A 13,954-nucleotide genomic window follows, 5' to 3' on the forward strand; every position below is an offset into this window, starting at 1 on the left:
ATTGGAACGATGTGGTGTACCTGGGTCGACGTGCTGTCAATGGATTGAACCAGGGCATGTGAAGCATCTGGGGTAAACCATGGAAAGTTCTGTGGGGCCTGGATGTGGAAAGGGAGCTGTGGTTTCGGTGCATTATTACATGACAGCTAGAGACTGAGTGTGAACGAATGGGGCCTTTGTTGTCTTTTCCTAGCTCTACCTCGCGCACATGAGGGGGGGAGGGGGTTGTTATATTCATGTGTGGCTGGGTGGCGATGGGAATGAATAAAGGCAGACAGTATGAATTATGTACATGTGTATATATGTATATGTCTGTATGTATATATAATTATACGTTAAGATGTATAGGTATGTACATTTGCGTGTGTGGACGTGTATGTATATACACGTGTATTTGGGTGGGTTGGGTCATTCTTTCATCTGTTTCCTAGCGCTACCTCGCTAATGCGGGAGACAGCGACAAAGCAAAAAAAAAATGTATTAATATATTCCCTCAGAGGCCCAGTCCTCTGTTCTTAACGCTACCTTGCTAACGCAGGAAATGGCGAATAGTATGAAAGAAAATATATATATATATATATATATATATATATATGTGTGTGTGCGTGTGTGTGTGGAAGTGTGGAAGTCGAGAACATTATCTCGGGAAGCAAAAATGGGTATATTTGAAGGAATAGTGGTTCCAGCAATGTTGTATGGTTGCGAGGCGTGGTCTATGGATAGAGTTGTGCGCAGGAAGATGGATGTGCTGGAAATGAGATGTTTGAGGACAATGTGTGGTGTGAGGTGGTTTGATCGAGTAAGTAACGTAAGGGTATGAGAGATGTGTGGAAATAAAAAGAGCGTGGTTGAGAGAGCAGAAGAGGGTGTTTTGAAATGGTTTGGGCACATGGAGAGAATGAGTGAGGAAAGATTGACCAAGAGGATACATGTGTCGGAGGTGGAGGGAACGAGGAGAAGTGGGAGACCAAATTGGAGGTGGAAAGATGGAGTGAAAAAGATTTTGTGTGATCGGTGCAGGAGGGTGAAAGGAGGGCAAGGAATAGAGTGAATTGGATCGATGTGGTATACCGGGGTTGACGTGCTGTCAGTGGATTGAATCAGGGCATGTGAAGCGTCTGGGGTAAACCATGGAAAGCTGTGTAGGTATGTATATTTGCGTGTGTGGACGTATGTATATACATGTGTATGGGGGTGGGTTGGGCCATTTCTTTCGTCTGTTTCCTTGCGCTACCTCGCAAACGCGGGAGACAGCGACAAAGCAAAAAAAAAAAATAAATATATATATATATATACTTCTCACGTATCCCTGCGTGTCGTAGAAGGCGACTAAAAGCGGAGGGAGCGGGGGGCTGAAAATCCTCCCCTCTCGTTTTTTTTTTTTAATTTTCCAAAACAAGGAACAGAGTGGGGCCAGGTGAGGATATTCCAAAAAAGACCCGGTCCTCTGTTCTTAACGCTACCTCGCTAACGCGGGAAATGGCGAACAGTTTAAAAGAAAAGAAAAATATATATATATATATATATATATATATATATATATATATATATATATATATATATATATATATATATATATATATATATATATATTATATATATATATGTATATATATATATGTATATATATATATATATATATATATATATATATATATATATATATATATATATATATATATATATATATCGATTGCAGTGATGGATTCAATAATCCAAAGCCTGTGCCAGTTTCAGGTAACGGACAAACAAGTTGTGAATGTGACGTAAACAACAGCTGTGTGGTATGTGATTTGATGTAATTGTATGTTGTGTGCTTTGAGCCTGCAACAATGTTTTTTTCCCGTGTCTTGACAGGTTTTTCATGGTGACAGTGCCTAAAATCTGTGTTCTTACGTTCATTTGCAGTGTCAAGAAGTGGAATGACTTTGATAAGTTGATAAACGTGAGATTGCTCAGGATTTTGAACAGGTTTCTGACTTTGTAGAGGTCGAATGGGTTGAGTTATAACCAGTCAATTTTGGATTTGTGTACACACTTCAGTAGTTATGTGTACGTTTTCAAAAGAACCTGTCATTTTCCAGTTAAGGCCCGCATCATTATTAGCTTGGAATATTGAATGATTTTTTTACTGCAATTTAAGTGTATTATGTGGAGAATACAATCAGTCGCGGAGAATGATGTTGAACATTGTATTTTATTAATTTATAATGTTAAGTGATAGATATATGTTGAAAAATATGTGGTAAGAGTTAAAATAGGAGATACACTACTAAAATCTCAACAAAAGCTATGAAAGCCTTGTCTAAGGGCTCTGGTTGTCAAGATTTATTATATTCTGAACATATTTGTCAATGTATGGTATACCCTTAATTGTCCACTATCAGAATGATGCCAGATGTTAACAAAGAGACGACACTGAGTAGCCATGTGATCCCTGGCAGCAGATGAATTAGATGTTGATATATCGTATTTCTACGATATTTTTTTTTTTTTTTTACAAGATGAGGTTTTGATGTTTTTAATTTTCTGATGTACATGTGTATTACATACTCTTTACATTTCATAATCTCACATTTTCCCTGATATTTATAATCAATATTGTGTTATGTAATATTGATTAGCAAAATATAATGCTTGAAATAATGCTCTGAAACTAAATTACTGTTCTCAAAATACTACATATGTATTTTAGAACAAAATCGTTCAGTATTTAGAGGTATTGGTGATGCAGGGCCAGACTGGTAAATCATTAAAGAAGCAACCAGTTCATATGAAGTGCAGGAGACTGAGCAAAACTTGCAAATGACAAGTCACATTTGTCAGTAATGCAGAAACTTGATTGTTTAGGGAAATCACATTTTTTTGGGTAGTTGTTTACTTTCCTTGCACCATGTTTTATAAAGTTTATTTGATGATTTATGAGATAACCTTCATATAGGAACTAGCCTTGGATACTGTGTGATTTTATTCTGCATTGCTAGTGTAGTGTTCAGAGAATGCACTGTGAGTTTTGGCGAGTGTGATTCAGATCATTATAATTCATTGAATCGTAGATGATAAGGCAGTCATGCTGCAGATTTTGAATTAAGGGAAAATGTTAAGTTAGCTAATTTGAAAGTATGAGAAACACTTCAGAAAATAAAAGATATGATTCTAGGTTACTCATTGCTATTAGCATTAGATTTTGAATGATTTATTTTGCAGTGCTAGTATAGTGTACATTGAATATGATTGCAGTTGTGGGACATGAATTGGAGGATTGTTATGATAAGCAGTGAGGGTTACGTATATCAGAAAAAAATGTGGTTAATTAGTGTAGAATTTGGTGAAACATTAGATCAGGGAAACTTATGTAATCCTCACCTTATATTATCTTTATGTTGAGTATAAGAGAAACAAGCCATTGCACAAGGGAATAAACACAGGCAGAGATAAGAAAAATTGAGGATTCCTACAGTAAACCTAAACAAGATTGTAATTACAGCTTAAATGACGACATTTAAGTAGGAAAAAGATGTTTGTTGTGAATGTAACCAAAAAGTGACTGGAAATGGAAATGCATTATGATTTTATGCATTGTATGCGTAACAATTACTTCAAGCAAATACGACTTTGTAGAAGATAAAAATCTAGTTAGATGGTTTTTTAATGATTGCAACAACAAAGTAGTGATAACAGTGGCCAAGATTAATGGAAGTAGATTCACTGGAAGAAAATAGAATTGATGAATATATGAATGAAAGGCTGGAGGTACAAGACCAGCACTTTCTTTAGGATCCAAGAGGCAGGATAGCACACATTACCCCCTCAGGACAGGATGGAGTTTGACCAAAACAAAGTAAGGGAAATATTTGTTAAGTAGATAGTTGCCTGTAAAAGAACCCAAAAAGATAGTAAAAAAACAGTTAGGTTAATAAGAAGAGAATTGGGACCTAATTTTAGACCCAGGCCCATATTTAATTAGTTTAAAGCTATAGAGAAAAAGTATGAATTCAGTGCATCCAAGAATTTGAAGTCCAGAATAGTTTTGAATTAAAGAAAAAGATATGCATTGTACCAGACTATATGATAAAACAGAATTATGTAGAAGTAGCATATGAGGAATTAAAAGGAAGAAGGAAAACAAGAAATAATTATTGGAAATTTCATATTGTGAAAGTAAGGAACTGACACCAACCAGGAGACTCCCAGGTATGAAAACCTGAGTCAGTATTATGCAGCCATTTTTTAAATCAGGCTGTAATGCTTCTTTACAGATATAGGGTATTATGAATAAATTAGATTAAATTGAAACAGTAAGGGGGTACTACTATCCCTGTATTAGAGATCTGATTTTAACTAGAAGTAATGTGACAGATGATTAGCCATATGGAACCCCCATAAGAAGTAGGCCTCATACTGTACTGACATTCAGGTACCCTCAAAATTTCGAGTCTATAAAGCACTGTGCCAGATCAGTATAAAAAAAAGTTTGAATGCACTTATGTATTAGATGAAACTTCAATAAAGAGAGAATGGGCCTTCATATTAGAAAAGCAAACCATTCAAGTTGTATGGGACTTTCAAGGATATATGATAATTGTTACCTTGCATATCAAAAAGTAAACCTGAGAAGAACATAACAAAACCACTGTGGCTAAACAAGATAGCAATCAAAGCCATAAAAAGAAGAAATGTATCCGGAACAGACCTGTTTGAGATATTGACAGTACACCAAAGTAAAAGCCAAGACAAAAAAGACTGAAAGAAGTGTAGTGTAAATATAAAGAGATTATCAGATTGAAAAAAACACCAGAGCATTATGCTAGTTAGACCACACAATACTTGGCAAGCTGCTGCATCACATGATTACTGTATGGTTGTTGGCAACTGAAGGGTGGGTCATTTTGATAATCATTTCTTTCCCAACACCTTGAAGCTTTGGAACTCTCTACCCTTTCATGTCTTTCCCAGTGGCTATGACATATCACATTTTGAAAGGCAGGTTTTCCCTTCACCCAAAATTTGTAAATACTATCCCTTTCTTCTTTTTTCCCTACATCATCTCTATATTTCAATTAAGGCCTGGCCATGATGTGGACTTTTGTCCATGACTTGAGCTTTTAACATAGAAAGAAATAATCTGCAGAAAGCTGATGGGTGATTAACAGCCAAGGAACTAAAATATTATTTTGCAGCTGTTTCCAGAAAGGATGAGGGTGACCTTTTAATGCTCATCTAAGCAGCAGCTCACTTCTGTGGGGAAGGGAGTACCAGATTCCTTCAACCTAGACTTGAGGGAGTGAATAGTGAAAGAAACATTGACATTATTAGAGAGGATATAGTGAAGAGGCTTTTAATGGAAGTCAGTGTATACCAAACAGTTGAACCAGATGGCATACATTTAAGGATTCTCTGCAAGGCAGCAAATGAACTAAACTAGATGGCATACAGTTAAGGATTCTCTGCAAGGCAGCAAATGAACTAACAAAGCAACTCATGAAATTGTTCCATAAATCTCTCACAGAAGTGAAACTAGCTGTGAGCAAAAGCATTAGTAACAGCTAGACACAAAAAGGAAAAAAAAAAAATTCTTAGGCCATTATCCAAAATGGAAAATGGAGGTCTGTATATGAAATTACAGTTATTGTTTGTTGTGTGCAAAAAAGTGAAATTGTCAGGTACAAAATGTTTGGAAAGAACATGCAAATAGTAATCCAACAAAGAAAAAGTCTTTCTTTATTTTTGTCAGATTATTTACACTTCACAGAATGCATCACACAGTGAAGAAAGCAGAACAAATGGCAGATTTGACAGAAGCTCCTATGACTGCATGTGCCTGAAGACCTTCATACCATTACGTAGAAACTATGTGAAGCGGAAGCCCCGCATTGAGCCCTCTGTTGAAGCTTGGTCTACCGATCTGAGAGGAGACTTTGATGCAATAGAAGAAATACAAAAATAGTCCCTGAACTGAGAACTATTTTGCATGAAGTGAGAAAAAATAAACTTGGATTAACTGCACTTGAGGAAAATGAAGGAGGGGTTATCTTTCAGAACTTCAAAATCATGTAAGGAATAGGAAAGATAGACCAATCACAATTTTTCTTAGAATCGAGGAATGACTTGAGAAGGCTTGAATGCAGAATTAAGAAACAAAGCAGCATGAACATTAGACACTCTTATTCTAGTCTGAGTTTGCAGGAAAGGAGTTTGATAAGCAGTTGACTTGTTTATATGGAAACTAAATAAACCAGGATTGTCGTTTATAAGGAGATCCTTGATGCGCTCTCAGAATGAATTCTAAGTCATACATTAATGGATGTTCTGGCTCTTGAGTGAACAAAGCTAGAGGATAAAGGGAAAAAATGGTTTTGAAATGTCCCAGGAGTAAAAACAGGGGTTGGTGAAAGAACAAGATCTAAGGAAGGATTATCAGTAAACTTGAAGCAGTTGTGGGAATGTATGATAGACTGTTATTATACTTTTTTTTATTATACTTTGTCGCTGTCTCCCGCGTTAGCGAGGTAGCGCAAGGAAACAGACGAAAGAATGACCCAACCCACTTACATACACTTGTATATACATACACGTCCACACACGAACATATACATACCTATACATCTCAACATATACATATGTATACACACACAGACATATACATATATACACATGTACATAATTCATAGTCTGCCCTTATTCATTCCTGTCGCCACCCCGCCACACATGAAATACCAACCCCCTCCCCCCGCATGTGCGCGAGGTAGCACTAGGAAAAGACAACAAAGGCCACAGTCATTCACAGTCAGTCTCTATCTGTCATGTATAATGCACCGAAACCACAGCTCCCTTTCCACATCCAGGCCCCACAGAACTTTCCATGGTTTACCCCAGACACTTCACATGCCCTGGTTCAATCCATTGACAGCATGTCGACCCTGTGTACCACATCTTTCCAATTCACTCTATTCCTTGCACACCTTTCACCCTCCTGCATGTTTAGGCCCCTATCACTCAAAATCTTTTTCACTCCATCTTTCCACCTCCAGTTTGGTCTCCCACTTCTCCTCATTCCCTCCACCTGTGACACATATATCCTCTTTGTCAATCTTTCCTCACTCATTCTCTCCATGTGACCAAACCTCTTCTGCTCTCTCAACCACACTCTTTTTATTACCACACATCTCTCTTACCCTTTCATTACTTACTCGATCAAACCACCTCACACCACATATTGTCCTCAAACATCTCATTTCCAGCACATCCACCCTCCTCCGCTCAACTCTATCTAGAGCCCACACCTCGCAACCATATATCATTGTTGGAACCACTATTCCTTGATGTGGGTATGAGAGACTGTAAGGAAGTATATTCTGTATTGATGTGGGTAAATTTGAGAGTGAATGGCAAGAGATTGGTGATTATTAATGCTTATGCACCAGGCCATGAGAAGAAAGATTGTGAGAAGCAAGTGTTTTGGGAGCAGCTGAATGAGTGTGTCAGCAGTTTTGATATAAGAGACCGGGTATTAGCGATGGGTTATTTAGATTCAAAGATAAGTAATGTGGCAGTTGAAGGTATAATTGGGGTGCATAGAGTATTCATTGTTATGAATGAAAATTGTGAAGAGCTTGTGGAGTTTTGTGTTGAAAAAGGACTTCTGATTGGAATGCCTGGTTTATAAAGAGGGATATACACAAATATACGTAAGTGAATAGGAGATATGATCAGGAGGCCTTATTGGATTACATATCAGTTGAATGGCATGTAAAAAAGATTTTTAGATGTAAAAGCTCTTAGAGGGGCAGCTGGTGCAATGTCTGATCACTTTCTTATAGAGGTGAGGGTGAAGATTTGTAAAGATTTTCAAAAACGAGGAAACATTGTCAGGGAGAACAATTTGGCAAGCGTGAGTGAGTTTGGAAAAGAGACTTGTGTGAGGAAATGCCAGCGGAGATTGAGTGTAGGATAGCAAAAGGTGAGAGCAAGTGAAGTGTGGGAAGTGGGTGAGGAATGGGAGATATTTAGTGAAGCAGTGATGGCAAGTGGAGGAGAGACAGGTGGTATGCAAAAGGTGGGAGGTGGTCAGCTTAGAAAAGGTAATGAGTGGTGAGATGAAGAAGTAAAGTTGCTCATGGAAGAGAAAAGAGAGGCATTTGGGGAGAACTTGCAGGGAAGGAGTGCAAATGATTGGGAGATGTATAAGAGAAAGCGGCAGGTCATGAGGAAGGTGCAGAGGGTCAAAAAAAAAAGGGCAAAGGAGACTTGGTGTGAGCAAGCACCAGTAGAATTTAGGGAGAATATGTTTTGGAAAGAGATAGATAGGTTAATAATGTGCAGAAGAGAAGAGAACAAATGGGAACATTGGTGAAAGGGGCAAAAGGGAAAGTGATAACAGGTAGTGATGAAAAGTGAGATGGAGTGAGTATTTTGAAGGATTGTTAAATATGTTTAATGATAGAGTAGCATATTTGAAGTGTTTTAGTCAGGGTGATATGCAAAGTAAGAGTCATGGAGAGTGGTTTGGTGAAGAGGGAAGTATTGAAAGCTTTGCATATGGAAGTCGAAGTGAGTCATAAGGTCAGGGAAGGGGTGAAGTTTCTGGGAACACTGAAGATTGTATGGAAAGGGAGAATGTTTTGTGGAAGGGCAATATTGGGTATGTTTGAAGGAATGGTAGTTCCAACAATACTATGTGGATGCAAGGCATAGGTTATAGATAAGGCTGTGCAGAGGAGGGCGGATGTGTTGGAAATGAAATATTTGAGGACAATAAGTAGTGTAAGGTGGTTTAATTGAGTAAGTAATGAAAGGGTAAGAGATGTGTGGTAATAAAAAGAACGTGATTGAGAGAGCAGAAGTTGTCCTGAAGTGGTTTAGACACATGGAGAGAATGTGTGAGGAAAAGTTGACGAAGAGGATATGTTTGTCAGAAGTGGTGGGAACAAAGAGACCTGAGAGACCATATTGGAGATGGAAGGATAGAATGAAGATTTTGAGCGATCAGGGCCTGAACAAGCAGGAAGGTGAAAGGCATGCACAGGATAGAGTGAATTGGAACAATGTGTTATATTGGGGTCAATCTGCTATCAATGAATTGAACCAGGTCATGTGAAGCATCAAGGATAAACTATGGGAAGTCTGTAGGGCCTGTTTGTGGAAAAGGAGCTGTGGTTTTGGTGCATTACACATGAGAGCTAGAGAATGGATATGAGTGGATGTGGCCTTTCTTTGTTTGTTCTTGGTGCTACCTCATTGATGCAGGAAACAGCAATCAAGTATGAAAAAAGAATACTGTTGTGTTTGCAGAATTCAGTTAAGACAAGAGCAGTATTATAGTTCTATCCTTAGTAAATTGTTGTGCATTGCAGAGTCTGCTCAGTTCATGAGTTCTGTTGACTGAATACACTTCCAGCAGATAAGTTATTTCTCCTTTTGAACTTGAGTGTATTCACAAAGCATCATGATGAGAGAGGAGGATGGCGGAGATGATGGAGAGGTGGTGGTTGTTGTCCCAGAGAGAGCTGTACATATTGATGAACTCTACCCTGGTGCCAAGTCTATGGATGGGTCTGACACCTTGACATATAGGTTTGAGGTTTGTTAAACTATTTAGACCTTTATTGGGTTATTTATTGTATTATGTAATGGAATATAATTTGTAAATGTCTTGAGACCATGCAGAATTGTTAGACATGTACAGATTGGTTCTAAGTGAAGTGCCTTTTTAGATAATGTATTTGTTTTGCATTATTTCAGATAATTGCTGCATGTGTGATGGGATTGAGTACTATTTCTGGAGGTGTATTGGAAGGATACACCTCTCCTGCCATACCCACCCTCCTTCAGGAAAATTCCTTTAACTTAACTGACGTATCCCTCAGCACTAATATCAGCATGATCAACAACACAGTTGATCCCAGTTTCAATAGCAACATAGAAGTAGATACATTTAATAACAGTTTTCTTTTGAATCAAAATGGTTCTGTCAGTGACTTGAGAGTGGTTATGAGTGAAGGGCCTGAGATCAAGAAACTACCCACAGATTTATACCTTACTAAGGAGGTGAGCAAAGAAGACATTGTGCAGTGATTACTAGGAGTAAAAGGTCTGGATTATTGATATTCTGGTAATAGTGATTTATGAACATGAGTTTATAATGCCTTATGGCTGAGTAGTTAGGGTCGATGTAGAGTATATATTGCCAGATAGCTGAGTAGTTAGGGTGCAATGTAGAGTTCATAATGCCAGATAGGAGTGGTTAGGGTGCAGTGCACATTAACTTCATAACAGAGGAGACACATTTCTGGAAAGTTGAGAGTTAAGGGGAATTCTTTAATGAAAACTGTTTTCCCAGAGACTTCCATTATGTGATTGGAGATGCATTCCTATAGAAAAAAAAAGATTGATATCAAAACATAAAAACAAACTGAAGAATGCAGAAAACTGTTTTGAATACATAATTGATGTAAATTCAATATTGTTTTTGTTGAATACTATTATTTTTTTATGCCTTATTGCTTCTCTCACTTTAGCAAGGTAGTGTCAGGAACATAACAACAATGGCTTCATCTTAGCAAGGTAGTGTCTGGAACATAACAACAATGGCTTCATTTTAGCAAGGTAGTGTCAGGAACATAACAGCAATGGCTTCATTTTAGCAAGGTAGTGTCAGGAACATAACAACAATGGCTTCATTTGCATAAATCCACTCTAGTTGTCATGGATACTGTTCCAAAACCAAGGGCATTTCCAAGGAGGAATTGCCCTCCCCTTTGAGTTATGAAATGTATAGGAAACTAAACAAAAATTATTCATATATTTTTTACAATTATTCAAACTTTTTTAGTCCATCAAAAAGAAAAAGAAATGTACATGTTTGTATGTTTAATGGAGTCTTGCTGTAATGTAATGCATAAAATAGACTAAGATTTTTAACATGAGTAGAATGTCTTAAAACAAAACTTTGAGTCTCTAATCCATATATTTCTATCTAACTAAGAATGAAAAACAATTCAAGCATTTTTTCATATCTAGATCACACTCTGATATCATTATGCTGAAGTCTCACCATCTCTGTTTGCACAAGTTATTAAACATTTTTATGAATTTGTTTTGCCTTAACAACAAATACTTGAAACCACTTTCACAAAGATGACAAAAGTGGTTAACCTCCTTCATATCTGGCTACCAAGATTGAGTCATTCACAAACACTTCACCTGAAAAGTCTCAAACTTTGCCATTAGTTCTTCAGGGAGCATTTTTTCTCCAGTACTCTTCATTCCTTTCTTGCATGACCTTCCATCACTTTGCAAACCACAATGTGAAAGTCTTCTTGTGCTGATAAACTCAGTCACATCACAACACAATGACACCACTCAAGCAGCAACAGACATGCAACATTACATCACACAATTTATACACTGGCTCTTACGAAACAGAATGTTTCGATCCGTACAGAAATCTTCCATCACCCCTTGGATCCGTACAGAAATCTTCCATCACCCCCCTTAACCTAAGACAAACATGAATCCAACCTTCCCTCTCAACCTTAGACAAACATAAATCCAGCCCTCACCCTGCTATTACCTTGAATGGTCAACCAGTTCCACTTAGAAGCATTACAGTCATAGTGGGTATCACATAAGGTATACACGTGGTGTTTAGTCCCCATAGTACTTTCACTAACTCAAGTCAGCCTCGAAGCTAAGTCTGTATTTAAGAAACTGGGAGTCCTGTGTAGATGTTGAAATTTCTTTTGAACAGTTGCTCTGTTTATACAAAGGATTGAGTCTTCCTTGTATGAAGTACTGCTCTCACATCTGGGGTACTTCTAGCTCAGCTTAGTTCCTTAACAGAGATGAGTTAAAAGCGATCCATCTTACAAGCTCTCCCAGGCTAACTTCAAAACTTGATCCATTTTGCCCAGTGCCATAATGTTGGTTCACTTTCCCTCTTCTATAAGTATTACTTTGGTTTTTGCTCCTGAGAGGTGGCTGCTTGTGTGCCACCACCACTAACTAGACCATGCAATACTTGGCAAGCTGCTGCATTACATGGTTGCTGTGTGGCCATTGGCAACTAAAGGGTATGCCATTTTGATAACTATTTCTTTCCCTATACCTCAAAGCTTTGTAACTTTCACCCCTCTCATGTCTTTCCTTGTCTCTTCTTTTGGCCTATCTTAATCCTCTCTATATTTCAATTAAGGACCAGCCTTGATATGGACGTAAGTTCATGACTGGAGCCTCCATAAACAACTAAATGCCCTCAAAACTTTTAGCAACACCAGTTTTGGGCAAGAAAAAGAATCTCTTTGTATCTTTTATAAGCATGTTTATCCTTTCTTTCTTATACCATCCCTTGCCTGTTTGATCATTCACCCTGTCAAAAGCAAAGATAACAAAGCTGCAGACCACTCAAAACTGCAGTCAGGACAATCGCTGGCTGTTTATCAACAACAAGCATCCATCATTTGCACAAAAAAATTAAATATCCTCATACAATCTCACTTCAGTATGCTTGACTCTCAGCTCTTTGGAACACCCCTGCATCCCAAATCTTCCAACAAACAACAACCATTTCTTTTAGTAGAATAAAAACAACCCTGCATCTCTCTTTAGCAGCCTATACTTCTCGATCCTTCTTCCTTCAATAAACACAGCATTGACAAAACTCAAGTGCTAAACTACTACCCTCCCAACCCATTCTTATCCTTCACTCCATTAGACACACCCAAATGAAACTGCAGTCCCAGGAATGTGTAAATTTTAATTTTGTGGCTTATTTTTTAATGCTTCCCATCTCTCCAACATTACAAATGTTAATTCATCATATCACAGTACCCTTCTTACCCAAGATGAACTTCCATACTGAAAACACTTATTACTTACTATTCAATTGTCCTGCACTATACTCACACAGACTTGCACACATCACCACCACAGTTTTTGACTTGTGGTCCCACATGGTGGATGTGGCCAGTTTAAAATGCTACAGAAACCCCCATAGAGGGATAATCATGTGGCAGAAAGCTAAGTATATACTTCACTATACACTGAGAGATCATGAATTAGACTACAGGAGTAAACAAGGTTACATTAAGAAAATTAGCATTTTAAATGAAATTGCTCATTGAAGAAAGGTAACATAGAAAAAGGGGAAGTATGTTTCAGACCCTGTCCGAGACCCAGTAGGATACACTGCTGTCTCAAAAAGAATCACTAATGATATTTCAAGATCCAGCACTATGATATAACTAATATATTTTTATTATCACACTTAATTGCTGTTTCCCTTGTCAGTTAGGTAGTGCCAGGAAACAGATGAAGAATGGCTCATCTACTCTTATACACACATATTTATATACATAAACACCCATACACACACATAGAAGTATCAATATATACATACACATACGCAGACATATACATATATACACATGCACATATTCATACTTGTTTGCCTTCATCCATTCTTGACACCACCTCGCCCCGCAGGAAACAGCATCGCTATCCCCTACTCCAGTGAGGTAGCACCAGGAAAACAGACAAAAAGGACACATTCATTCATACGCAGTCTCTAGCTGTCATGTGTAATGCACTGAAACCACAGCTCCTAACTAGGCCCCACAAACCTGTCCATGGTTTACCCCAGATGTTTCACATGCCCTGATTCAGTCCATTGACAGCACATCGACCTCAGTGTACCACATTTGTTCCAGTTCACTCTGTTCCTTGCAAGCCTCTCATCCTTCTGTATGTTCAGACCCAATCATTCAAAATCATTTTCACTTCATCCTTCCACCTCCAATTTGGTCTCCCACTTCTCCTTGTTCCCTCCATCTCTTATGCATATATCTTCTTTGTCAATCTTTCCTCACTCAATCTCTCCATGTTTCCAAACCATTTCAATACGCCCTCTTCTGCTCTCTCAACCACACTCTATTTCATTTCCACACATCTGTCTTAC

The 13,954-nt window shown here is 37.9% G+C and overlaps 1 protein-coding gene across 5 annotated transcripts in view; it reads left to right on the top strand.

The window, feature by feature from the left end:
- The first annotated feature begins 1,751 nt into the window (after positions 1-1,751).
- LOC139755524 (facilitated trehalose transporter Tret1-like) overlaps positions 1,752-13,954 on the top strand; it is a 57,143-nt gene continuing 44,940 nt past the window's right edge. The window contains exons 1-3 of one of the 5 annotated variants that reach the window (XM_071673915.1): positions 1,752-1,784; positions 9,354-9,580; positions 9,742-10,047. In XM_071673915.1, coding sequence (XP_071530016.1) covers positions 9,446-9,580; positions 9,742-10,047 — 441 coding nt within the window. In that variant the 5' untranslated portion in view covers positions 1,752-1,784; positions 9,354-9,445. Of the gene's footprint in view, positions 1,805-1,824; positions 1,946-9,121; positions 9,581-9,741; positions 10,048-13,954 lie in introns of those variants that run through there. The other 4 variants (XM_071673916.1, XM_071673914.1, XM_071673917.1 and 1 more) reach the window with 4 other exon arrangements.

The sequence above is a fragment of the Panulirus ornatus genome, chromosome 19, assembly GCF_036320965.1.
Source record: "Panulirus ornatus isolate Po-2019 chromosome 19, ASM3632096v1, whole genome shotgun sequence".
NCBI classification, from domain to species: Eukaryota; Metazoa; Arthropoda; class Malacostraca; order Decapoda; family Palinuridae; genus Panulirus; species Panulirus ornatus.